Source organism: Meleagris gallopavo, chromosome 1 (assembly GCF_000146605.3).
Source record: "Meleagris gallopavo isolate NT-WF06-2002-E0010 breed Aviagen turkey brand Nicholas breeding stock chromosome 1, Turkey_5.1, whole genome shotgun sequence".
Classification (NCBI taxonomy): Eukaryota; Metazoa; Chordata; class Aves; order Galliformes; family Phasianidae; genus Meleagris; species Meleagris gallopavo.
The window spans coordinates 60,309,797-60,336,169 of record NC_015011.2 but is presented as its reverse complement, the minus strand read 5'-3'; the positions used below and the strand labels follow the sequence as shown (position 1 = coordinate 60,336,169).

The 26,373-nt window shown below is 40.9% G+C and overlaps 1 protein-coding gene across 1 annotated transcript in view; it reads left to right on the top strand.

Annotated features, from left to right (window-relative positions):
• Positions 1-3,311: 3,311 nt before the first annotated feature.
• The window catches only part of LOC104912086 (F-actin-monooxygenase MICAL3-like), a 39,420-nt gene continuing 16,358 nt past the window's right edge, over positions 3,312-26,373 (top strand). The window contains exons 1-12 of the mRNA XM_019616249.1: positions 3,312-3,547; positions 4,642-4,731; positions 7,734-7,871; positions 9,859-9,921; positions 12,861-12,965; positions 13,607-13,729; positions 14,122-14,213; positions 15,712-17,575; positions 18,464-18,558; positions 22,077-22,127; positions 23,935-24,042; positions 24,757-24,850. Coding sequence (XP_019471794.1) covers positions 3,325-3,547; positions 4,642-4,731; positions 7,734-7,871; positions 9,859-9,921; positions 12,861-12,965; positions 13,607-13,729; positions 14,122-14,213; positions 15,712-17,575; positions 18,464-18,558; positions 22,077-22,127; positions 23,935-24,042; positions 24,757-24,850 — 3,046 coding nt within the window. The 5' untranslated portion in view covers positions 3,312-3,324. The remainder of the gene's footprint in view (positions 3,548-4,641; positions 4,732-7,733; positions 7,872-9,858; positions 9,922-12,860; positions 12,966-13,606; positions 13,730-14,121; positions 14,214-15,711; positions 17,576-18,463; positions 18,559-22,076; positions 22,128-23,934; positions 24,043-24,756; positions 24,851-26,373) is intronic.

Below are 26,373 nucleotides of genomic sequence, written 5' to 3'. Positions count from 1 at the left end.
CAGCAGCTCAGGCTGCCCAGGGCCCCATCCAAGCTGGCCTTGAATGCCTCCAGGGATGGGGCACCCACAGCTTCTCTGGGCAGCTGTGCCAGGGCCTCACCACCCTCGGAGTGAGGAAAGGAATGGAAGAGGTTCACTTCCGTGGTTCAGGCTCCTTTCCACAGCACTGCATCTGTGTAGGAACATCCCTTCAAAGGGCTATTCAACTGGTTATAGAATTCCATAAAGTAACGAAGTTTACTGTTTGATCGCCACTTTGTAGGAAAGAAAAAAGAAAAAAAGAAGAAAAGTGTCACCTGTTGAATTATTTCTTGTGGCACATAATCAGCAAGCTGAAAGGAATGCCCATTATACCAGGCCATCCCGCTGCTCTCTCAGATTCTCATTTCTCAGTACTCAAAGGTCAAACAAAAAGCAGGTTATAAATAAAAGCCAAGGAAGGTAAAGTGAGCTGTGTGGTAAAGAATGCATGTCATCAATATTACATGAGATAAGCAGGCTGGTTGAAGAGCTTGTCCCACTCAGCCGTCATGGTAACAGTTGGAGCAGCAGTAAACCTTGCTGACAGGCCATGAACAAGCCAGCATGCAGCACCTGTCAGGTTTATTTCCATACCAAAGGGCAGGAAAGTGTGCTGCTAATCCGGGAGCAGGGAGGATGGAAATGTCACTTATCTCTGTGAGCATACCTGTGTAAAGCTTTTGGAATATACTCCATTCTCTTGGAATATACATGGAGTCCATGATGTGCAACTGTGTTTAGCATGTAAAAAAAAAGAGATGGCCCATTAAAAATAAGTATTCAATCTATGCTGTGAAAATGTGGCTTATAACTTTAGCATTTCATGAATGTCAAAATGATTTTATATATATGCAGCAGAACTTTCAGAGTCCATGGACAAAAATACATGACAATCTGGATGTGAAAAAATGTTTTCTTCATTAACTCCACTGTCAAAACCAATCTCTCATACTAGCAGCTGAATAAAATTATGTAAATATGATAGGTTCATGTAGTGGTAGAGTAACTCAACATTCTAAGCCTGAAAATGCTTATCTGCAATAGAAAAGAAAGGGTGCTGCTGTGTGTTGTTATTGTAAAGTGTAAGTTTGTCATATATAATACTCGTATAATGAAAATCTTATGTGTGGGGAAAAGAATTTCAGCAGCAATAGAACGTATGTTTCATAGACCTAAGTGCAATTTAAACTTCATCCTTTGCTATTTTCAACTTTCCTGTTTTCCCTTTCATTGTTTATGTGGAAGGGGTTCTGCTAAAGGTGTCAGTTTGTTGCCTGCAGTGATAGTTCCGTAAGGAAGCAGCAGCAGCAGGATACTGCTCTCAAATGATTCACCAAAATTCTAGCCATAGAATTTTATAGCTTTGTCCTTCAAATGAGATGAGTTTGGGCCTACTGAGATTTATATGAGAAACATCCAACTGCTGCTCTAGTAAATGCAATTATTTTCTGACAGTGTTCTATTAAGGAAAAGTAAAGAAAGAATACTTTGTCACCATGTGGATGCATTCTCTGAAGATGTTATGGTTTACATTTGTTTTCCAGTGACATGCAACCATCTTTCTTCCCAATATCTCTAGGTAGTCCAGCATGTAAGAATGAGCTAGTTGCAGTGTTGTATAGACAACAACAGTTCTGTAGACAATCCCTTGTCCCTTCTGCCTATACAGAAGAACTGCTAGAATCAAAGAGTGATGCCTACCAAAGAGCACTAATGATTTATTGTTTTGCATGTTTTAGACTTCACTGTGAGAATAATGAGCTCATCATTGTAATTATCCTTATACTGCTTCCTGTGGTTTCTTGCCACTGTGTACTCTCTGTACTTAATTGGATACATATGATAATTTTGTTTCCCTCAGCAAATTTGCATATGATACAGAGCTGAGTGGTGCAGTAGACATGCTAGAGGAAAGGCATGCTATCCAGAGGGACCTGGACAGGCTTGAGAGGTGGGCCCATGCCAACCTCGTGAAGTTCAACAAGGCCAAGTGCAAGATCCTGCACCTGAGTCAGGGCAATCCCAATCCCAAGCACAGATACAGGTTGGGCGGAGAATGATTTGAGAGCAGCCCTGAGGAGAAGGATTTGGGAGTGTTGATTGATGAAAAATTCTACATGAGCCGACAGTCGTGTGCCTGCAGCCCAGAAAGCCAACTGTATCCTGGGTTGCATCAAGAGAAGTGTGACCAGCAGGGAGCGTGGCCTCAAGGGAGGTGGTTCTGCCCCTCTACTCTATTCTTGTGAGACCTCACCTGGAGTACTGCATCCAGTTCTGAGGCCCCAAAAACAAGGACACTGAGCAGTTGGAGTGGGTCCAGAGGAGGGCCATGAAGATGATCAGAGGGCTGGAGCACCTTCCCTCTGAGGACAGGCTGAGAACTGTGGCTCTTCAGCCTGAAGAAGAGAAGGCGTTAGAGTACCTGAAGGAGACCTACAGGAAAGCTGAGAAGGACATGTAGTGACAGAATGAGGGGAAATGATTCCAGACTGGAAGAGGATAGATTTAGACTAGGTATTAGGAAGAAATCCTTTACAGTGAGGGTGGTTAGACACTGGAACTAGTTGCCCGGCGCGGTTGTTGATGCCTCCTTCCTGGAAGCATTCAAGGTCAGGCTGGATGGGGCTTTGAGCAACCTGGTCTAGCAGGAGGTGTCCCTGCCTATAGCAGGCAAGTTGGAACTAGGTGATCTTAACGGTGCCTTCCAACCCAAACCATGCCATAATTCTGTGTAGAAAAGTGAGGAATTTTGCATTTTTTTCCCGCTTTCCTTAGCTCTGTACAAATACATTCTGTATCCTTTGGCACCTGATAGTTGTGTTGTGAGTTCTTTCTACTCATAAAGTCTTCTATAGTTGTCCCCAGCAAGTGTCAAAAACATCTTAGCTATCCAAAACGCTAGCAGAAGCTGCCATTATCAAAAGATGTGACCTTTTACGTTACGATACTGCCAAGCACTCTTGAACCAGTTTATCCAAAGCAATGTGATATTAGGAAGGTCACTTCTCTCCACTGTATGATCACGCACTGTAATAATTAATACAGCACAAGTATTTGGACATGGCTTCATGGGTACTTTTATGTCACCTTGTGACCGTACTACAGGCCACACATAGTGCTGTCACTGAAAATACATATGAAATATTGAAAGCAGAAAATCAGTATTGCGGTTTCCTCTGTGTGTATCAGACTTGTATGTATTGGAATGACTTGTCAGTGATCCAGGGCTGATCTAGGAAACATTTACTAGTGGTTTCATTATCTTTTTTTTTTTTAAACTTTTACAGCAGTTCAGAGTCTGAGATGGAGGAGGAAGATGAAGATGAGGATGATGAACTGCTGCTGCCTCAACAACCCCCTTCAGACTTGGGAGGTGTGCCATGGAAAGAGGCTGTGCGCATCCATGCCCTATTGAAGGGGAAGAGTGAAGAAGAGATTGAGGCCGAGGCAAATAATGAGTATGATGACAAAGAAGAAGACGAGGAGGAGGAGGACGATGAGGAGTATGAAGAGGAGTCTAGCGAAGGTTAGACACATTGATTTGTCCCTTTTTTCTGCTAGACAACAGGGAAGACTGGGCTGCATACTTCTTGTTCTGCAGAACAAGCCTTGGAAAACTTTCTTTCTCCTTTCACTTTTTTATTACTTTGGTTTTTGAGGGAGTTATTGTTGAGGAAAGCTTTGAATTGGCCATTCTGGATACAGAAAGAACTTTCCCCTCGGAGCACTTGCAGCGCAAGTACCAGCACAGTATGCTGTCCATACACCATGCCAACATGTGCAACTCACAGCTTTGTGACAATGTATTGTTTTATTGTTATTTATTATTTTTATTGGGAATTGGATTTGAATGGGCTCTTTGTTCCTTGATGGCAAGAACTGGAAGCACTGTGGAGGCAGTGTTTTCAGTGCTGCAGGGTGCTTCACTCAGGGGTAGTGCCCTAGCTGACAGCAGGACATCCCAGAAGAATCTGCTTTTAATTCTCCTTTGTTTAAGGACAACCTTGAGAAGTTCAGGGAGTTCAGAGGATTCTTGTTTTTTCTCTGAGGGATTTCTGTGGAAAATCTTTGAAAGGCTCCTTCCCCTGTGTGTTTGTCTCAGTCATCAAAATGCAGAGTTTATGCTAAGAATGGACATTTTCAGTGTTTCACCACCATTCCAATTTTCTCGCTGATCTTGTCTTTGTCTTTATACTTGCATTTCCCTTCTATGAAGACTAGTAGACTCCAAAGAGCTTCTTCACAAAGGACTTTGGCTACCTACTGCGACACTGGTCCTGTTATTTTAGGTCTTAGTGGCAGTTTTGCTCATCAGGTCAGCAGGCTGCTTGCCTGGTTTTTAAATGTAGGAGCTGTGAAAGTCAGGACTGCTTTTTTAATGTGGTAACATGCATGTTTAGTCTGCTGAATCTTGGTGTGCTCAGACAGATGGGGTTTTCTTTGAGCAGTTTTCCTGCTACACACAGTAGGAATAAGGGGTCTCGGTGGATTTCCAGTCAGTCTTTCTTTCTGATGCTGTCCTTTCTCTCTCTTTCCTTCTTTCTCTCTCTCTCCATTGCTTATGTGTGTACACACGTATGTCTGATGTGATATATGGATGTGTGGTTCCCTCTGCTGTAGAGGGAGAGTATTGCCCTTGGGAGAAAGAGCTGCAGCAAGGCCTCTGGCTTCAACGTCTCTCAAATGAAGAGGACACGGGTACATTTAAAGGTACCCATATGCTATTTCCACTTCCCCTAAGTATGGGGGGAATGTTTTAAAGAGCAGGTCCCACACAAGAAGATTCTGTGTTTTACATAATTACTTTACCAGCTTTCTAAATATCGATTTCATAGCAGTTGTTAGCAGACATTGCCACTGATTTTAGAAAAAAAAAATAAAGTTGCCCAGCACTTGAGGGTATCCAGAAAACCTGGACAATTTGCAACTGTAATGTGCATGAACAATGACCCCCACCTAAATAGGAGCTTCAGGTTTGGTTCATACACACACAGACGAGCTGCACACTTGTGTAATATGTCAGACATGTGGGACACATCCAAAGTACTGTGATTGTGTGAGCAAACTTGCATTTTTTGTTATTGTCCTTTGTGAATGTATGTTTGTGGGGAGAGTCTACTGGGAAGCTAATCAAGTGGAGCAGATCCCTCAGATATTTCTATCATAAAATGTGCATAAGATGAATCTGGCATTCCTATCTAACTAGTTGTGCTGTTTTCCATAATGCATTTTGTTGCAGTTTATTTCTGATGGTTGTTTTTCATTTTTTTTGAAGCACTTGGTCCTAATAGCTTATTAATCCCTTAGTCCCTCAATGTGGTTCAGTAGAGCCAGAATTCATAAGAGGAGAACCCAAGTGCCTTACTGCAGGTAAGAGGGCATACCCTATCATCTAACTGCCTATTTTGCAGCTTATGGTTGTAACAATTGTAGCTTAGCTTCTGACATAAAAAACATAAAAAGTTATGTTTTTTTCCAAATTAACTTTTCTGGTGTTAAGAATGAGAAGTATTAGTAAGATGGCTGAAGAGCATAAGTGAAGCTGTTATAGCTGCTACTGTTCTCTAGACCTGGATTACAAGGAGTTGTTTAGCGTGTGGCTTCTCGTTCCATTTAAAGTTAAACATCCAGACTGTTCACTTCTTAGAAAGTGCCTGGAGAGGAAAGCTACCTTTCCGTATATAAGTGGAATTAGCAGCCAGCCTCCTGTAGAACTTTGCAGGCAGTCTTGAGAGAGGGCTACACCAAGTGTCTCTTGAAATTCTTAAGCATTTAGATCTCAAGGAAATATCAGATTTGCCTGTCAGGCAAGCAGCACTCCTACACAGTTGGCTGTGCTGTTTAAACTGCTCTTTATTTACTGCAAAAGGTAAAAAGGACCTATGTTTTAAGTGGGACAGGCCTCTGTTTGGAGACTTGTGGGGTAACTGAAGCTATGTTATGCTAGTCTAAATCACAGAGAAATCCATTTTAAAACATAGAGATCACGTGGGACCTGCTCTTTCCTAGCCTTGCTGAGTGACTATATACTTCTCAGCCATTGCTGGCAAACCTAAACCATTTAACACAAAATTTTGTTTGGCGATGCAAATGCTAACTCTACTCACCTTGGGGCCTGCATGTGAGTGCTTTGGACTGCAGTGAGAAAAGTCCAGACCTCTGTTCCTGCAAGATGTCCTGTAGTTTGTGCTGATTGATAAGAAAGCTCTCTGATGAGGTAACAGAGACCTAAAACTGCTGAATCCTTGGCTAAATGGTGAATTCTGCTCTGCATTTGAGTTTGTGCATCTGACCCCTTTTCCTCTTTAATAACCAACAGGTAATTCTGTCCTTCCTGCAGTTCCTTCTGCCTGTTTCTTCTGCAGTTTTGATGCCAAATGTCACACACAGTCATTTCTGAAACGGAAGTCTCAAACACTTTGTCATTTCTGGGGAAAACATGGCCGGGAAAGAGGACCTTTGTTAAAACAAGACAGCAGGAAATGATGAGTGCAACTTCTAAATGCTGCTGATGTTTCTTGTTTACTTCAAACACTAGTCCACAACATAAAAACCTAATTGTTTTTGAGGCTTTTAACTGCTGAAACAGTGTTGGCCCTATGTAGGGGTAATCAGCTGTTTTAAAAATTGACTTACTGCTTATGAAGTAAGTGGCATTTTATTTTTCAGAATGGATCATTTGCTTCTGAAGGGCACTATAGAAGACACAGAACACCTTGTTCCCTATAGAACAAGTTGGGTTTTCTTAATGGGTAAATAAAACCTGAACTGTAGTCCCATAACTGACAGCAGTGGAGGTAGGGTCTGTCAATATGATGTGCAGCAGGTCAGATGTTTCCAACACGGGTGTTTTGCGGCAGTTAAGCAGTTTGCTTATCAGTTGCTTCAGTAGTGTGCCTATTGTTCTCTCTGACCATCCATATCTGAGGGTTGTATAGGCAGATAATTGGGGAGTAATGCAATCTACTTCAAACAAAATCATTTCTGTAACAGGAAGTCCCTTCTGAGGAAGTGGAGACAAGTCATAATGAAAATACTGATATTCTTCGGAAAAAGAATTGTACCTTTTGAACAAGCTTTATAGTGCAAAATAGCAGGATTGCACAGTGTACTATTTTAAGCATGGACGCACATCCACATGCGTGAGAAACTCTGAGATCCATCATGTAATGTAATTCACAAGGAGATACTATTCAGCATAAATAGGAGTACTTAACCTAATAGAAGGGCATGAAAGACCTTTTGTTTTGGTGCCTCAAGCTACAATGCAGACTGTCCCTTAAAAGCAAGATGTCATTGACAATAGTCATGAAGAATAGGCTGAAGGAGCTGGAAATTTCTGCTACATTGGTATTTACATACCGCATATCTGTTGGACAGCCAGGGAATGTCTTTCATTTCAGTGAAACTGCCTGCAATAGACGTAATCTGCAATGACGTTTTTGATAGCATCTCTTTGCCTCTGGAATGGCATTATTGAGCTTTGGTGGGGAGTCTGAAGAGCTCTGTGTTAGTGTTTGCGTGCACACACAATGCTGAACTTTTTCTGTCTTGAAAACTGTCTTAGCCAGTAATACCTTCTTTTCTTTTTTCTTATTTCCTTTCCTATGATGTGTTACCTTTCCTTTCCACTGTTGTCCCATCTCTTCCTCCCTGTCTTTCATTCCACCCTGCCCGCATCCCGGTACGCCATCCCCTCCTCCATCTGCTAGCTGGAAACCTTAGGCTGCAGCAGATTGTAAATCCGGTTGATCCTCTGGAGATTCTGGCAGATGTGCACTGGACACACATCCGTGAAAAAGAGGAGGAGGAAAAAATGGTCCCAGCCTCAAAGTCCTCCACCTCCAGAGGTAACTTTTCCCTGCCCTGCACCATCAGTTCCTAGATCACAGCTGCAGCTGTTTAACCCTGTTGCTTCTGTGCCCTTCAAGAACAGTGGACAGCAGGGACAGCTGTGATCCAAAGGAGCTGCATTCTGAAATTACACTTGGTTAAACATTTTGCTTTTCAAGTCAGTGTGTACTTAAAATGAGTGCTTTCTCAGCCCTGTGTTGTTGTGACTTCTGACCTACCTGTTTGTGTGCCTGCTCTGGCTCCATAGCATTCTTCCTCTCTGTACAGAGTACTGGCAGTCAGGTCCTGGTAACTGACTTCAGGGGTAGCAGTGCTTTCTGTGGCAGCAAGGACTCTGTGCCTCTTCAGAGAAAGTTAAAGGATTATATTGTGTACCTGCTACAGCAAAGATCAAACAGAGTTGGCTTCTGTATTGAGCCTCCACAGCTGTTATTCAAACTGCGTAACTGCATCTAGTATCATTGGTGAATGGTGGAGTTCCAAAGGTTTGCATATCTCACCACGGGTTATGTTGACTCCCTGTGCTGAAGACGGGACAGTATATCTGTTTCTTAAAGTGAGGTGTGAGCTTTTTGAATTGCCAGTTGCTTAAAGGAAAACTTAGGAAGGGGAATATGCTAACAGTCTAACACCTTCTGTGAGTCCCTGCAGCCCTTATTCTAGTCTGCATTACAGAGTATCTTAAGGTAAGTATGTTGCAAGTGCAGAAAGCTGAGCTTAGTTAAAGCTAATGATGCTGTTACTGAGTGCTTGTCTTCTATCAAAGTCTTGTAATTACTGTGGCAGAATTGCAGGGGGAGTAAGCATGTTGTGAGAAGGGATGTCTTTCACAGGAAATATGAGATTAAGCTCATGACTGATCTGTATTACAGAACCCTAGGGCTTTACCTCATCTTGTCTGATCACATTCCATTCCAGATAATGATCTTTTCCTCATATTTCCAGATGGCTTATCTCTTGTTGTTTTTTTAAAATCATGATCCAACTTGATACACAGTTGCAGTTCAATTCAGCTATGCTTACAGTTGCAGTTTGCAGGATGCATTGGGACTTTCTGGTGTGAAAACAGCTCCCTGCAAGTTAGAAGCGCGCAGTGTTCCACTCTCTGTAATATTCAGTATTCCTAGAGCTTTAGGAAAAACAAGTAAAAAAAGTCAACGTATTTTCATAAGCTTACCACAACTGAGGTTGCTTTAGCTTCTGCCTGAGGGTCTGTGACGCTATAGTTTTTTAATTCTTTCTGTTAGTTGACATTTTATAATTCCACTTGTCTATACTGTACACCTGCCAGCAAAGTAGAGGGAAACCTGCGTTGGTCCTTCCGAGTTGACTGTGGACTTTCCAGCTTCTCTTGGGAAGCAGAACAATAATATTTCCATCTCTTCCCTTCAAATTAGGCCAGACTAGGAAAACCTCGATCAGTAGATGAGCTCCTTCAGTTTCACTCTGATACAGTACAGGCAGTTTGTTTTTCGCAAGGGCTGTCACAAAGCACTTGTGGGTAGGCTCTAAGCTTTCCATCTGAGTTTAGTAGACAAACTTGTCCCTGGCTGAGCTGAGCTATGAGGTGCTTGCAGAGCTTACCAGGGCAGCGGTAACGGTGGGGTTTGTTCTGAAGGCTGGAGCAGCATGGCGGCACATGGAAGCCCCTACCACTGTGCTGTAGTGCCCCTTCTCATCTGCTGGCCTTCAGACCCACGCAGCTCAGTTCCCTCAGCTGTAGGTTTCCTTCCTTTACAGAGTTTCAGGTGAAGCACGGCAACAGCAACCTGCGGGTCATTTTTTCTCACTGTGTATTTCCTCTAACATGGCAGATTCTAAAGGTTTGGCCCTTGACACTTGTCTGATATCTCAATTTTAACATCTCATAGGTTTTGTTCCTGTATTTCTCAGCGAAGACTCTCCCTTTGTCACTCTTCTGATTTAGACGCTTACTGATGGTCTAATTTTGACTTCTTATAATTTGTTGTTTTTTAAATTCAGCATCCGACCTTCCCTCCGTACGCCATGAGGCGGTACAGGCGTGGCTGGAGACGGTCCCTGGAGGTAGTTTGGTGATGTTAAATGTATTCCAATGCACAATAACCCTGCCCGTCTCTTCTCCATGCCTTCAGCAGCTGAGCTGGTACTTTAACCCTGGACTTACAGCCCTATCGCTACTGCATGACGGGAAGTGGAGGGAGGGAGGGGAGTGTGCATGCACACCTTGCTCAGACAGCCCATTCTTGCATGATGTTTGTTGTAACCCTTCTGAAGGGAGGCCAAACAGAGAGGTTATCTTTGGTATAACAAAGGAGGAATCTAGTTGAGTGTTTTGATTCTTTTTGTAAACTGGAAAGTAGGCCAGGTGTTACTCTCCCAGCTCCTTGACTAAAAGAACATGGGGCTTTCTTGCAGTCAAAAGATAAAGAGGTGGGATGCTGAAAGCAGTAGCAGTTATCTATAGCAACTGCAAACTAGCTATCTGATGAAGAAGACAGGAAAGAAGATGAAGGTTGAAGGTGGGATCTTTAAGAATAACAATGGCTGTTGGCTTTGGCTTGGGGATCCATGTATCTAGGAAAGCCTCAGTAAAGCTGAAGGATGGTAGGTAGAGCTCGCTTGCTTTTGTTGCGCAGTCATCTAAACTCTTACAAAACTGATGATTCTGGGACTAGAGAGAGTAGATTTCTGTAAGCAGTGCAAGTACCTAAATGAGTGGAACAGAAGTAGTTATAGGTACATAGTCATCTACAGCTAAGTTGCTTTGGCACATCAGAATAGCTGGCTCATCTATACAACTTTGCTTCTGCTGCTGCTTTGGCAGGAGAGCAGTGGATTACGAGATAGCTGCACATTGTGCAGCCTGCTCCTGGCTGCTAGCTGGTACAAGCAAAGTGCTGATCCCAGTTTCTGGCTGCCATAGTGCGTAGCTGCTGAGTTATTGTGTGACAGCTTTTGGCCTCTTGCTTCTTATCCTAACTGCGTATACGTATATGCACAGTATATGTATAATATAACCGACCACCTGCAAGCTCTCCGTGTCCCTCAAAATGGGATCCCCCTTGCTCCAAGTCGTTCCTTGTCTGTGCATCCATAATCTTCGCTTGAGGTTTGTATACCAACCTATTTAAGAGCTGATTTTCTTTTCTCCCTCCGACACTCCCTGTGTGTATTGTGTCCCCTCATGGTTTCTGGATCTGAAGATACATGTGCACATAGTGGAATCAGATATTCCTAACGTCAAGTTACATTTCTGCAGGTTTTGATTAAGTTTACTCACGTTTGCTGTTATCACAAAACCATCCCACAACATTATTATTCCCCAAACAACATAGGCTAGTGCGTACTTCATCAACAATCAGACACAATTTGTTTTGTTCTGTACATTTAATATGCTTCTCTGGGAAGCCCAGCCTTTGCTGCGTGACTCAGCTTCCTACACTCTAACTCTGTAAGATTCTGTATTTTATAAGCCTGTGATGTAAGGGAATAGGCCAGTGTTTTATCACACGTAAACACAATTGCCTTTTCACAGTAGTTGACAGAAAATAAATTAACGCATATGTTTGTCTATCATGATGCTACAGAGGGGAAAAGCATAGAAAAAGTACCTTCTGGAAAAGGTAGAATGAGAAAGACAGACCCTCCAGTGAAGGCTATATTTTGAGACCAGTGAAAAACTGAGAAAGAGGAGAGTCTATAAGACCTCAGTTTTAGGGAGGGTTGGTTTATTTTCAGGATTGTCTTAATTAGCAATGCTAACATGTTTGTGGTCCCAAATGCTCCATCTTCAGTGGCAAATAAAAAGATCAATGTCCACTATCTGGCTTTGAAGAAAGATGGCACAGTGTGATCCACACCCATAGGGTGAAAACAGGGAAAATTCCTTGTCATCCAGACTTGGAGGAATGCATCCAGACTCCTGCTGGAAACAGCCTCCAGCTCTACTGTGGGGAACTGCCAGGAGCCCTCCTAGAAAGGACAGTGTGACACTGTGTGCATGCAGGTCCAGAGGCTTGCAATGAATAGTTTACTGTAAAAGAGTGACCAAGAATCATCACTGTAGGACTGGGTGCTATGTGTATAGTTAGCAAACATTGTGCATGATGACACATGCTGACTGTGTATGCATTTGCAATAGGTGGATATATAACAGCACTAAATGACCTGCTGCTCAAATCTAAAAACGTAGTTCTACCTTGAAAAATCTGGAAGTGCTTCTTTATATTTAAATTATGTTTGAAATTATGGAATTCTATGAAAATGCTTTATGAAAAAAAAACCCTAGTAAAACATTCATAGTGTTGGAGATGGGTCAGGGTGTTGTGGGTTGTGGGTTTTTGTGTAGTTGTTGTTGGGTCTTTTTTTGTGGGGTTGTTTTTTGGATCGTTTGTTTCTAAGTTATTCTAGTATCAGTTATTAATGAAATGTAGACCTCACAGCTTGGTCTTCTCTCTTCCTGTGACTAAATACTGCTACAATTGCCAATGTCAAATGCCAAAGAGAGCCACAGCTGCCCATAGTTTAACAATTTCCACATGTAATAAAGTTTAGTCCTAGTGCTAGACTTCTCATCTCTGACTTACATCCTCAAATGCCTTTTCAATTTCTAGACGAATAGTTGTGGTACGCTGTGAGATTTCAGTTTTCACCTAATACACGTGTGCTATGAAGTGATAGTGATTTACTGGAAAAATAGTGAACTTAATTCTGGTTTGGTGGCCTCTCAGTCCCCTTCTTGTTAAATTTTTTCAGAAGGCCTTCTTCTCAGTAAAGTCCTGGCAGCTTTCACTGCAAATGCCTTACAAATCCCAAAGGGCAGGCACTCCTTTCTTTCTTGGAGTTTGAAAGTATCATTTCATATTCTGTCCTAGTTGACACACTTCAGAATTTCTTGTTCTGACAGTAATAAATAAATACGTTCACTATGATTTCAGTTCAGTGTATGCCCTTTTCACTGTATAGATGTTTTTCTTTTCTCTAAATTTTGGAATATATTCTAGCTTCGTGTGAAGATAATGGTGTGGAGGATGAGCTGGGCACAGAGCCTGCAGACACTGAAGGGCAGGCGGGTGAAGAGGGAGACACGGGTGCAGAGCTGGATGACGGTAGGGAACCTCTATGCATCTTGTGAGCCTCTTATGTCAACAGAATTGTATTGATATAAAACAGTTTGTATGAGGGTACTTAAGCCTAATCATGTTTTTAGTAGGAGTTTCTTTCAAATAGCTTAGAGAGAGCCAGGCTTGAAGGACAAAAAGAAACAGAAACCTCTGTGCTATGGGTTATAGAATAAATTTCTTGCATCCTTTCCCTATCTGCTATTTAGAGGATTCAGTCTTGTGTTCGTGTTCAGTATGAATAACAAAAATAGAAGTAAATTTGTGAAGAGGTCGTAGTACTGTACTAAAAATCTTCTGCTACTGTAGAAAGAGCTGCACATGCCAAAAAACATTGAGAAGTTTTTAGAAAACTGAGAAGCTATAACATCAATTACCTCTTTAGTACTTTCTAGTAATGATCTATCATATACTACTAAAATGACTGTTTCAGCACTAAGAAAAGAAGTAAAACATTTAGGTATTCATGTTATGAAAGTGATAAGCACCATGTGAACAAAAGAATTATGGAAGATTTTGAAAATAATAAACAGATGTCCTGATGGACTTGCATCCAAAATGTCGTCATCTTTCTTTTTTTTTTTTTCCTTTTTACCCCTTCCTGCCCAACCTGTGTTATTCATGACCAGATGACATCCCATCTGATGCAGAAGCCGAGTTTCGCTTACATCGAGGTAGCACAGAAGAGCCAAGACTAACAGTTTCTGAAGATGAAGAAGGAGCAGAAGATGCTTCTTGCAGCGTGGCAGAAGGTAATAGCTTTCCCACCAGTGTTTGAATGATTGTAATTGCCTTCTGGATAGTCTATACATTTATTTAATATTTTAAATCTCTTGGATTTGAACCAACTCACTGCTCTCAGTGCAAGGTATGTGCCTGCGTTAATGTTTTACGAAGAGTGTTACAAGTCCATTGATTACAGCTTTGGAAAGAGTGAGAGCCCATCTAATTGCTGCTTCTTGTAGAATCTTTTATATAAAATTTTTTACTGCTTTGTACATGTACAAAATTTTGGTGAGGTTCCAGATGTCTAACCTAGAATTTGTAAGACGTGGAATTTGTCACTACTTGCTGCATGTAACATTAAAAATTCAGAATACAGCAGTCTCATTTGTTTTCTTAAACATATTTTTGCTTTCTGTAGATCCATGCAAGCCGTCCGCTCCTAGCCAGTCAACTAATGACATTGTTCTTCCTCTGTCTCCAGCTGATAGTCTCAAAGCAGAACAAGCAGAGGTAAGAAGGGGAATTGGTTAAGTTTTCTACTTAGAACAGTTCTATAGAACTGTTTGTTGGACAAACTATTGAGAACTGACCGTCATGCTCTTTTCTTCTTTTTAGTCTCTATAATCGGTGTTCTTGAAATTTCACTTTATGTAGGCTTTAAAAATAATGTACTGTCTTTCTTTCCTACTTTTAGTGTGTAGAGGCTCTGTCACAGTCACCCAAGTTCCCATCACAAAATACGAAAAGAATTAAAGAGGATATTTTCATTTCAATGCGCAGTTAACAAGAAGTATATTGCATATAATGCATAATGGGAGTCATCAGTGAGCTATTTCTTGGTTGTCCTGGTTTGGGTATCCTTTCTGTACCAAAACCAGATTCTGTACTAATCTTATTTGTATTACTTATTCCATAGTAACCAAGTGTTTACTTTTTCCAGGGTAACAATTTAGTTCAGCTGAAGGAAGCTGAGTTATTTAACGTTGTACTGTTAGCCCTGAAGTCAGCATGCAAGCTTACTGTGGTGTTTCCAGCTAATAGGGTGCAAGAACAGAAAGTCCATGACCCTTAAGATGTTTATTTCAAACATTTATCTCCAGTGTTTGTGAAGAATTGCTTAATGATTTGACTTTCCTAGAGAGTTTTGTTATAAACCATTTTACTTGCACAATGGACAGATGATGGGATAAGGCTAGTTTGCTGACAGCAATTGTTGACAACATTGTCTATTAAAATGGAGGGTGATTATTTTTTCAGACCAATCCAATGATTCTGTTAGACAGTTATACTTTGCATTGGGATAATATCCAAATGCAGTACTTAAAGACCTAAATGCTTAACATGTCATAGGAGCACACAGACCAGTTCATTCTCTAGTGGTCTTGTGACAATTGAACTAAACTTCCTGCTTTTAGAAGAAAGCTGGTGCAAAAGATACCAGTGGAAAGATAATATAAGAACTCAGTAAGAGAAATCTCTTGCTGAAAGGTTAGATATTAAAACAAAGAATTTATACTACTGAGTAATATGGCAGTTTGCCTAATTTGCTCTTAAAGCACCCCTTGCTTTAAAAAAAAAGTTGCAGCTGCAGTGGATGCAAGCCAGCAGAAAGTGCTGTGTTGATGAGAGCTTGAGAGTCTTGAATGAAATCTGTCTGAGATGAGGGACTCCTAATATATGCAGAGTTGGATATTGAAAAAGAGAGTGGGAAAAGATAGAAATAGATTTCTGGAATTTAGCATTCTTTTTGTTCCAAAAGTTAAATTTGTCTTATTGTTGTGTACACAACAATTGTTGTATAAAGAATAGTTATACAATTGGACGTCTGCATCTGAGAAGGAATCCTAAGCAACATTGAAGGCCTGGGAGGAAGATGTGATTTGTGCTTTCTTTTTTTTTTTCCAAATTTTAATACTTGGGTGGATAAGCAGTAAAAAATGTAGCAGCATTCTAATGTGACCAGTGACTACTAATATTTTATTAAATTATATTACATTTTATTTATTAGGATGTAAAAGATCCCCTGGCTGCAATAAAGTCTCCAGAGGCACGCTTTTTCCCTGAGCTTTTCCTTCTTGAGGAAGGACCAAAGGATGAAATTCCCAAAGACAGGAAAGCTAAAAGCCCTTCTGTGCCACTTTCTCCAGTGTTATCTCAGCCGGTTGCATCACCAGAAACTACTGCACCTACATCTCCAGCAGAATCTCAGCCAGCAGCACCAAAATTGGCTTCATCTCCAACATCTTCTCAAAAGCCTATCTGTTCACAGCCTCTGCCTTCTGCTGAGACATCCATTCCATCCCCAGTGGAGCCTCCAGTATGTTTCCAGCCTGGCCCAGCCTTAACTTCTACTCCTCTAGCTAAACTGGTCCTCAGGAACCAGGATAGTGAGGTGGAGAAACTGGGGAGCCCTACCTCTGCAGAAGAAACTCTGAAACGTAGTAACCTCGTAGAAGAGTTCTGGATGAAGAGTGCTGAAATCCGGAGGAGCTTAGGACTGACCCCAGTAGACAGAAACAAACGTTCAGAATCAAGCTTTCCTATATCTGCCCTTGAGACGACTCCTCTGAAGACTTTTAACAGTGAGAGTATCACAGGGGATGAAAGGATGCATCTTGTGAAGCCACAGCCTGCCCCAAGAAGGCAGGGACTATCCAAGTTAGAAAATGAGCAAATTTCTCTGCTCACTCCAAAATCTCCATCAGAAAAAGAACTGAGGAGTTCCCATGAAGTTAAGAGAGATGTATCCAGCAGTTCAGGACTTGGCCTTCAGGAGAGTTCATCTAACATGAGAACTTTGGCTAGTCAGAGCTTCAACACTTCTGACTCTACTATGCTTACTCCTCCATCAAGTCCCCCCCCACCACCTCCTCAAGATGAAGAACCAGCTACTTTGCGTAGAAAAAGGTATCAAGCGCTTTGGCAGAATGAGATTGAATCCAAGTCACCTCCAACACCAGCATCAACGCCTCCCGTTCCTCCACGCCATGAGCCAACCTCTGCTGTCAAAGAACCAACGCAGGCCAAAAAAGATGACGTGCGAAAGTCTTTTGCAGAGAGTGTGGATGAGATTCCATTTGCTGATGATGTGGAGGACACATATGATGACAGGACGGAGGACTCAAGCCTTCATGAGAAGTTCTTTACACCTCCTACCAGTAGGCCACGGCCAGAGAAACCACTTGTTTTGCCCTTGGTCAAGGAAAATGGTGGTCCACCCTCTATGGAGGGAGGGGTTAACCAAAAGAAGAGAGTGTTGCCTGAAATTTCTGCAGAGGCCAAGGAGCTTGCTGAAGAAAGGATGAGAGCCAGAGAGAAGTCTGTCAAGAGCCAAGTACTACGTGATGCCATGGCTAAACAGTTATGTAAGATGAAAGATATGGAGATGGCTGCAGCTGCAGCTGCTGGAGCCACAAGGGCACGAAAAGCATCTTCTGTGCCTTTGAAGACCAAAGACTTGTTTCATGACTCTCCAAAGCACTTGGCATTGAAAATAGCAGAGGGGTCCACACTAAAGCATGATGCTGCTAGTGAGAAGTTCTCCACTCCTGCTGCTGATGTGGCTGGACCTGAAGGATCTGTCACCTCTTCAGAGGGCTCCAGTGGGAAGAGTAAGAAAAGAACTTCTCTTTTCTCCCCTCGTAAGAACAAAAAGGAGAAGAAATCCAAAAATGACAGCAGGCTTTCTGACAAATCTAGTGGTGGGACAGAGGAAACAACAAAGTCCAGGTCATTATGGAAGTCTGTTTTTTCTGGGTATAAGAAAGACAAGAAGAAGAAAGCTGATGACAAATCCTGCCCAAGTACTCCCTCAAGTAGTGCTACTGTGGACTCTGGCAAGCACAAAGCATCTCCGTTGATTACAGCTGCAGGTACAATAGATACGTGATACAGCTGTGTATCCTTGAAAGTAAATTTGTCATCATGATATTGTGTTGAATGGCACCTCTCCTCATTGTTAGAGGTGAAGATCAGGATAAGTAGCAGCAACTGGAATTGTGTGTCTGCATATTTACGGAATTAAAAGGATCCTTAAATAGAAGCTTCACTCTTAATATGTACAAGGCACATCCAGGTTCTGCCTTATGCTGATTTGAGAAATAAGCACTATTTACTGGAGTCAGGTGTTTGTGATGTTAGATCTTTGTTTTATATCTGATCCTCATCTTTTCCATGGATGTTCTGTTTCTTTCAACCTGGTTCTGTGGATACAGAAGACTGCAGAGATGCAGTCACTGCTGTGTTCTTGGTGATCTGACAACTGTTTGCTCACCTAAACGTGCAGATTCTGCAGCCTCATGTAAATCTCTCATATGCCATTATGTACAGTCAGGGATGTTTAGTGCCAAGTTGTGATATGATAAATAAGTTAGCTGTAAACATAATCAAAAGCAAACGTTACATTTCTTTGGCCTTGTACAAAAAGCCAGAATGGTGCTTGCTGCTGTCACCAAGTGCTGTATGTTTCATTAGAGCATTGAAGCAGCAGAAAGGAAGAATCATGACCATGGCTTCTAGTATTGTTTGCAGAAAGTGATGCACACTCAGATTTAAGCTTCTGACTAGTGACCATCATTTTGTGGAACAGTGCTTCTGTGCTGACCATGTAATCCCAGGCAGCACAGCTAAAACTGGCATAAACAACTGTAATTTTGAAGTTCAAGCAGCTTGCCAGCTGGGATCTGAAGTGCTTACAGAGGGAAATGCACTCTTGTAGCTACTATTTTTCTAACTTCCCCTTCTTATTCCTGTCTTCTCAGATTTGCAGCTCCGTCGACACCTGAGTTTCTCAGAGGACTCTGACCTCTCCAGTGATGATGTTCTGGAACGCTCCTCCCAGAAATCTAAGCGAGAGGTAAGCGGATCTTGTATCATACAGATCAGAGACTCAGACCCATGGCAGGAGTTTAGGTGATGCTTTTTGTCATTGTTACTGTTTCTTCTGTGGAACAGGCTTTCCTGGAAGCTGACCAACGATTTGTTTCACTTACTTCACAATTACAAGCTACTTTCTATTGTTATAATATGAAGGGTCTGTTATCTCACTTAGGTTGTTTTACAATTGAATATCACAGTCTGAATAGTGAATTTTGTCTCTGTAATGATCATGTCAATAATCTACAGAAAACAAGAGTTTAATGTCAGAAGAGCAAATTTCACTCACTCTTATGTTACTGCAAAAAGGTAGTCCTCACTGTTGTAAGGGTCCGACTGAAGCACTTTGTTTCACCAGCCTTTTTATTACACTGATGAGGTAGAATTCCAGGCAAACTACAGGCAGCAGTATACTTTTTTATGCCTCAAGAGCACAGTCAAGACAGATTGTCAACTGAAAGGTAAGCTGTAGTTTGCAATTTGTGACTCGTGCAGGTCTACATATTTTTCCTAGGCAAAGAATATTATACCTTCTTATTCTTGAAGGAGAGATGAGCCATCAGTTGTCACTCCTACTTTGACCTTGTTTTGTTTGAGGATTTCTTGGTAGTTGCTGAGTATTTCTTTGTGTCTGTTATAAAGAAAACAAATGTAAGGACAAAATACACAGTGATCCCTTTTGAAATCCCAGTATATAGTGGTTAGCCTTAGCATGGTATTTTCATTCCATGTAGTCTGGTGTGAACTCTGCTTCTTCTGGAAACTTCTTGTTCCTGAGCAAACTTCCCCAAGCTAATGCAGTAGTACAATGGTGTAAGACATATCAACATCTAAAATAGTTTCACTTTAAGTGGTACTTTAATTAAGTTATTGGATAAAACAGACTAGATACCAGTGCGCTTTTGTAAATCGCAGAAAGAAAAATACTTTTAGTTTATTTGCAGTGTTTAAAAAATGTGTGGTGAGAACTAAGTGCCAAAGTTAGATGCTTTTAAGTTACTTATTTCAATTTTGGATGGCACTGTTCCACTGCTGGTGGAAAATGTAAGGATATGCTCTGCTTCGTTCATTGTTACTGGCGTCTAAGCTCTGCAAGACAGACTTTGCAAGGTATAAAGAATAAGTAGAGATTCCACTGGCCCTCCTGGTACTAAAGAATGAAAAATGAATTCTTCCTGTCCTTTCTCAATGGAGCCTGGTCCATATATTAAATAACTCAGGAAGAGATTATCTCAGAGGGTAGTGTCCCAGACACAGTGGTCTGTACCTCCTGTCTCAAACCTTTGATCTAGTCCTGCATTTCTGTATATATATAAGGCTGGTAGAAGGACTTGATGAAAAGTAAGAATTTCTTTGCATTTACTTACCTCTCTTTCAGTTTCTCTTCCTAGTTGATGTAGATCTCTTCTGAGAAGAAGATTATTTTATTTTTATTTTATTCCTCTTTTTCTCTTCCCCTTTCATTCCTTCTTGCATGCCCTCAAGGTGTTTCATGAGAAATTCTGCATCTTCCAAGAGATGCAGAAGAACGAGGTACCTGTGGTTAGCAGAGGACAGATATGCAATACAGGGGTTCAGATAAGAGTTACGGAGTTACTGTTCTACCTTGTGTGCTCCTTCAGGAGGAAGCAGGCCTTAAATAAGGTCCATGTCTATTTTCAGACTTGAGTATGCCTTGATAGCCCATGGTTGTTGGTTTTTTTTTGTACGTTTGTCTTTTCTATGCTGAGCTACTTTCATTTAAAATGACATTAGCAGAAGAAGATACGGTCACTAAGCTTTGTGGGGATAGGTGACAGTGGCAGATGGCTGGAATCCTAACACTCAAAATATCTCACCAGTTTTCCAAAGGTATCTTGGTAACATCTCATTTTCTCCTGTTTGCTGTTGCTGAGCTTATATTAAGAATTTCTTTGGCTCAGCATCTGCCTGTTTTCTAAAGGAATAGTTTTTGAGAATGGATTTGTTTAGAGGAAACAAATCAGAGAATTCCACTTACCTAATTTTATTGCATCCTGTCCAAGGATGTGAAACATAGATGCAAACATGGAATGTGTTGCTGTCAAAAGAAATGTAACTGAACTTTGGGACTGACGAAACTGGGTTTGTACTGATTTGGGGTGGGAATGTTATGTGTTTTAAATTACAAGCTACTTACTATGGGTAAAAGTTTACTTCCTATATGGCACTTAACTTTTATGTGAACCCCTTCTCTAATCTGAAATTTTACTTGTGCTGCTTTTTCAGTAATTGTAGTGAGCTTGCTTCCTAGATGGCTTGCTCTGTGTATTCTGTTCTTTGTGATCAGCAGCAAATTTCTTCCGTGCTGTTCAGTGTAATGTCTTTCAAGAGAAGCATCTTGTAAAGAATTCCTACTGTGAATACCCTGTGGGTTCCTTGTGTATGGGTGTGTCGTTGTGCGTGTTTGTCACTGTTCCTCTACAGTTGTGGTGTTGTGATCAGACATGTTTTACTCACAGGTAGTTTGCTTTTTACTGATGGTTGCTTATGTGCATAAGTTGTTCTATGGCTTTTCGTTTGTGGTTGTTTTTAGTTAATTAAATGTGAAAATGCAAAATGCTGACTGTTTGCCCAGAATGGCATAATGCCCTCTGTACTTCATGACACAAGACAAATTTCCCTCTCTTAAAGACTCTAGGTAGTTTACTTGCCTTATTTTCAGGTACACCTTAACCTAGAATATTCTTGAGGAGGGAAGGCAATGGTCCTCTCCTCTCCTCTCCTCTCCTCTCCTCTCCTCTCCTCTCCTCTCCTCTCCTCTCCTCTCCTCTCCCTTCCCCTCTCTCATGAATATCGCATCTTTTTTTTTTTTTTCTCTTCTCCTAATTTTAGCTCCTTAGGTTCTCTGGAGGTTCTCTTTTTAAACAGGGAGATGACAGGTAACTCACTCTGAGCCTATCTGGTGTTTCTCCAGTCACAAAGTAGAGAGGAAGGTTATGTCATTATTTAAATGCAAATGATTATTTTGATGGAGTCGAAATTATTTAAAACCATGAAATAGACACAATCTCCATGAAAGGTTGTAAAACAGTGTATATATGGAGAGTTGTGTGACAGAGTAATATGTGATTGGCTTAGCAAACTCGGACCAAACATGCCCCAGCAAACAAGACATTATTCCATATTATAAGGCAAAATTTTGTATGTGTATGTATACTTAATGCCCGAGTGGATATTAAATCCATAGGTGGATAAAGGCCAAAGAATTCCTCTAGAAAAAAAGTTTTTCCAGGTTGATTGTATCTTGAAAGAGGCTGCCAAAGCTAATTGCCTTCGGGAGAGTGCTAGAAACTTGATTTTGTGCACAACGGTTTTGTTGTGCTAAATCAGACTGGGCCATGTTCAGCATTTGCACAATTCTGTGTTGCATTTAAAAACAGCTTCATTTTTTTACTATGCATCTATTTTCAATGTTGAACTGATTTTGCTTCATTTTGTATGTTTTTTATTTTTTCCTTTACCATTCCCCCTTTAAAGTCGATTTATGTACCACACGCCTTGGCATTCAAGAGATCATATTCGTCAAAGGTAGTGTCTCCATTCCCAGTAGTTGGCCATTGTTGCATGTATATCCCTATATTAACCCATTGAATATGTAGCTACCCATCACATGTACACTAACATCACAACATTGATTGTGCATGCGTGAGATGTTAGCAGACATGGGCAGCAAAATCTGTGTAGAGGTTGTCTACCAAAAATGCATTGAGCTCCAAACTGTCTGACATGTTAGAATGCATGCCACTATTAGTGCCCAGCAATGCACCACGGTACAGAGAAATGTGGATGATCTTTGAGCTTCAGAACAAATGGGGTTGGTAGGGAGTTAAATATATATATTATTTTTTATATACTTAGAACATAGTAGTGGATTGTCACTCCTTCTTTCAAAATTATTGTTCAAAATATTTGAGTTCATTAAATCTCAGTGAAATTCTGTATCAAGCTAAAATCAAGATAGAAGTTGCATTTCTGTTTTAGAAATGTTGCTGCTTTCTGAAGTCATTATTGGCCTTATTGATAGTCACAACAGCATTAAGTAGGATAGGAAAGTCATGCTGTCTCTAACTTTCCAGCAAAGTGTTGACTTCTTGGAGCTTTAATAATGGTGCTTGCTGATCATCAATTTGAGGAGTTTTTAGTAGAGCTATGGTCCAACCATATAAACCTGTGCTCACTGAGAACGATAAAACACAGATAGTGTGGTCAGCACGGCAGTACAATAACTAGACAAAGGAAATTTCATGGTGGGCCTGTATTAATGTTTTGTCCTTAAACTTAACTATCAGTGTGGAAGATATTTCCAGAAGTGGAAGACATCTGTGGTCAGCTATCTCATAAAGGCTACATGCATGTATGTAGGAAGAGATTTCTTCTCTTCCCTGTAGTTCATTTAATGCAATTGTGGAGTTTCTTTGACTCTCTAAAGGTGACGAGAGGAAGCACACCTAGATTACAACAAACTGACTAGTATACCTGAAAAGATACTAAACTTCATTTCAGTACAATCAAAAATTTAGACTTAGATATTTTTCAAACCAGTTCACTTGGGAGAAAAGGAGGAGTATCTTTCTATCTCATTTTAGCCTTTCTCATTTTGGATTACTTCTGGTGCTATATAATAGTCTAGTTTTAGTTAAGGTGTTGGTTGATCTGTTTTATACCAGACAGTTTTGTGGCATTGTTCTTGAGATGGGATTTTCCCTCTCACACCAGAACACCATTCTGCTTTCAAATGTCTTTTTGCCTTCTTGATTCAGAGGAAAATTGCACAAATTTACACAGGTAATCATTACCAGTTATATCAGTGTAACTTCCAAATACAGATATTTTATATCCAGAATAAAATGGTTTCTATGAAGAGAGCAGAATACCAATATAACCACACGTGTCTATATTAATCTCTTAGTTTATTCTGCTGTAACTGTTCATGTAGACATGTCTTTATTTTCTAAAATGAAATCAAGGTGACCCCCTTATTAGGTACTCATTGACTTAATTAAGTCCATTTGGTTAAATCTGTTCAGAAATAGGTTAAATATGGATTTGATCATTGTGGAGAGGTTGCACATAACAACAGAAGACTGAAATGGGACATCATATAAAATCACAGCTTTGCAATTGGCTTATGTGCTTTTTCACTCCTGATTTGACCCTGAAATTGTTGCTCACTGCACCGTGAACACCTTTGCCTACAGAAGCTTGACTTATGACACAGCTATGACAAAGACAGAACACCTCCCTTCTGCGGTTTTGGAAAAGAAAATCATTTTCCCTCCCCCATTAGCTCTGGGCATGGAAATAAAGTCTGCTGTTTTTCCTTCCTCTCCTCCAGAGAGCCTACACAGAAGAGGAACTGAATGCTAAGCTGACCCGACGAGTACAGAAAGCTGCCCGCAGACAAGCCAAGCAAGAAGAGCTCAAGAGGTTACATAGAGCTCAGGTAGTGTCTCACAGTCTTCTTGTTATGGCAGGAAACCCTATTTGAAGGCACCATGATCCTGACATTCCATTGGGTGTGTCAGAAGAGGCTCCAGAGCCAGAATTCCCTCTAGTTCTACATGGTTGCCTCTGCTCCTACTTTCTCCGTAAAATTTCGTGCAATCTCTCAGACATGGGAAAAAATTGTTGTAACCTGTCAAGGTAGTTGAACAGCAAGAAAAACGACAAATGAGAGCATAAGACCTTCCTACCTGGAGATGAATATGGTACCATTCACTGAATGAAAGAGCTGTAGTCAGATAATATCAGTGACTGCTTTCCTAAATTATGCTGGTAGGTGAAGTGTTACCAACTAAACTTTAATTCACAAAAGAATCTGCTGGAACTGTTTATAGGAGATGGGTTTTGTTTAAAACTTGAGGAAGGGGATCAGCTGACTGAATGGCAACACCTTTCACTTAGCATTTAGGAGGGGGATTTCAATTGTAACAAATAAGTGAGTATCCAGGTGTCTGTAAAACGAGATACTAGGATGCAGAGATGGCGGTGTCCTCACTGGAGGGACTGTGATGCTAGCTTTCAAGCCATTGTGTTGTTGGATGCAAATACTTGGTTTTCAAACAGCTAATTTGACTGAAGTTGAGTTGGTGCTGGGTATGTGCTGCAAACAGAGCAGGAGAATTACTGTTGATAAACTCATTTCTTTTCTCAACAGATCATCCAGCGGCAGCTTGAACAAGTGGAAGAGAAGCAGAGACAGCTAGAGGAGAGAGGGGTTGCTGTGGAGAAGGCCCTTCGAGGAGAAGCAGGTATCCAGCAGAGCTTGGTTTGCTTTTTAATGTTTTTTTTTTTATCAAATGCTTGTACAGTAGTCCATCGGTGCTTGGATTTTAGAGGCATTTGGACCATTGTAGCCTAGAATTAGAGTCCAATATGAATTCATTCCCCCTTTTTTTCTCTTCCTGAGGCCTTGTTGTTCTTGTATTTCCTCTAATCCTTGGATCTTTCTAATGGCAGAGACTTAGTTTGCTTGTCTTTGCCAAAGACTCAGGAAGTAATCCTCCAATTATTAATAATGGATGTCTGACTGTTTTTTACATATTATTGGATTTTACAGCTAGAAAATTACAGGGGGTTCCTAGCTGCAATTCACAGCTTTCAAAGTAAAAGAACCCCATTTGTACATGAAGAAAATAACTGAATTTGTGTGTGCTTTCTCTATTGTGTTGGATTACTAAGGTAGTGTCCTTACAAGGGACCATCACAGAACATCTTCCTCACTGCACAGCCCAGCACACTGGTTGCTTCAGACAAAGTTGTGCAGAGCAGAAATGCAAACATAAAAGGTATCCATGTCAAGCTGTTAAATGAATGTAATCTGTATTTGTAATTAAACTAAATGAGTTTTACCTGATCTGGCAAAACATGAGTGGAGGAGTACTTGGTTGAGGTAATGCTAATAGTAGTGTAATGATCTGGAAAAATAAGAGTCCTTTAATTGCATGGAGTCAAATATCCAGCAGGCAAATGCAGTGTGCATGTATCTGATAGGATTATGCCCAGGATTATGCACCTGATTACAAAGACCAGAGATCAGTAGTGGTAACAGTGGAACAGATTGGAAGAATGATTTGGCTTGTTGCTTGGACTTAAGAGTGACCATTATGCCTGTGAAGATGGTGTAAGATTAAGCAGTGAAGGTTCACCAAAGGAAAAGTGTTGAGATTCCTTTCCAATTACTTCACCAAGTTTAGTTGTGTTTGCTGCTCCATGAAGGCATGCTAAAGCAGCAGATCTGAATAGTTACCAAAGCAAGTAAGTTCTGCAAGTATGGAAAACAGTCTTGATGGCTGGAGTGGTATTGTGATCCGACTGGGTTTTTAATATGTGGGTTCAAGAAGTACCCTTGTGTAAAAACTCTTTCTCTGTGGTAGTGCCACCTTCCTTATGCAGTGTATTTCTCTGTAGTCCCACTCTATTTGCTGGCCTGCCAGTTACTGTGCTTACTAACACCTCTTCTTATTTCTAATTCCTCTTTTCCTTCCATGTCTGGAAGTCTGCCTTGAGTAGTCAGCTGCTAAATGGCATTCATGTAGGACATATCAGCACAAGCTGGAAATCTGAGAGAACATCCTTCAAAATGCCAAAAAAAAAGGTTCAGATCAAGAATAAGAGTTGGTATTTTGTATGGAAGGCTGCAGACTTAAACCTTTGCATAATACCTTACTCTCAGCTCTCCCAAAATGGAAGCAGTCTTAGATGAGTTTCTGTATTTGTGGATTTCCTAGCGAAATTATGAAATTGTAGGTCATTCTTTGTGAAATGAACCTCT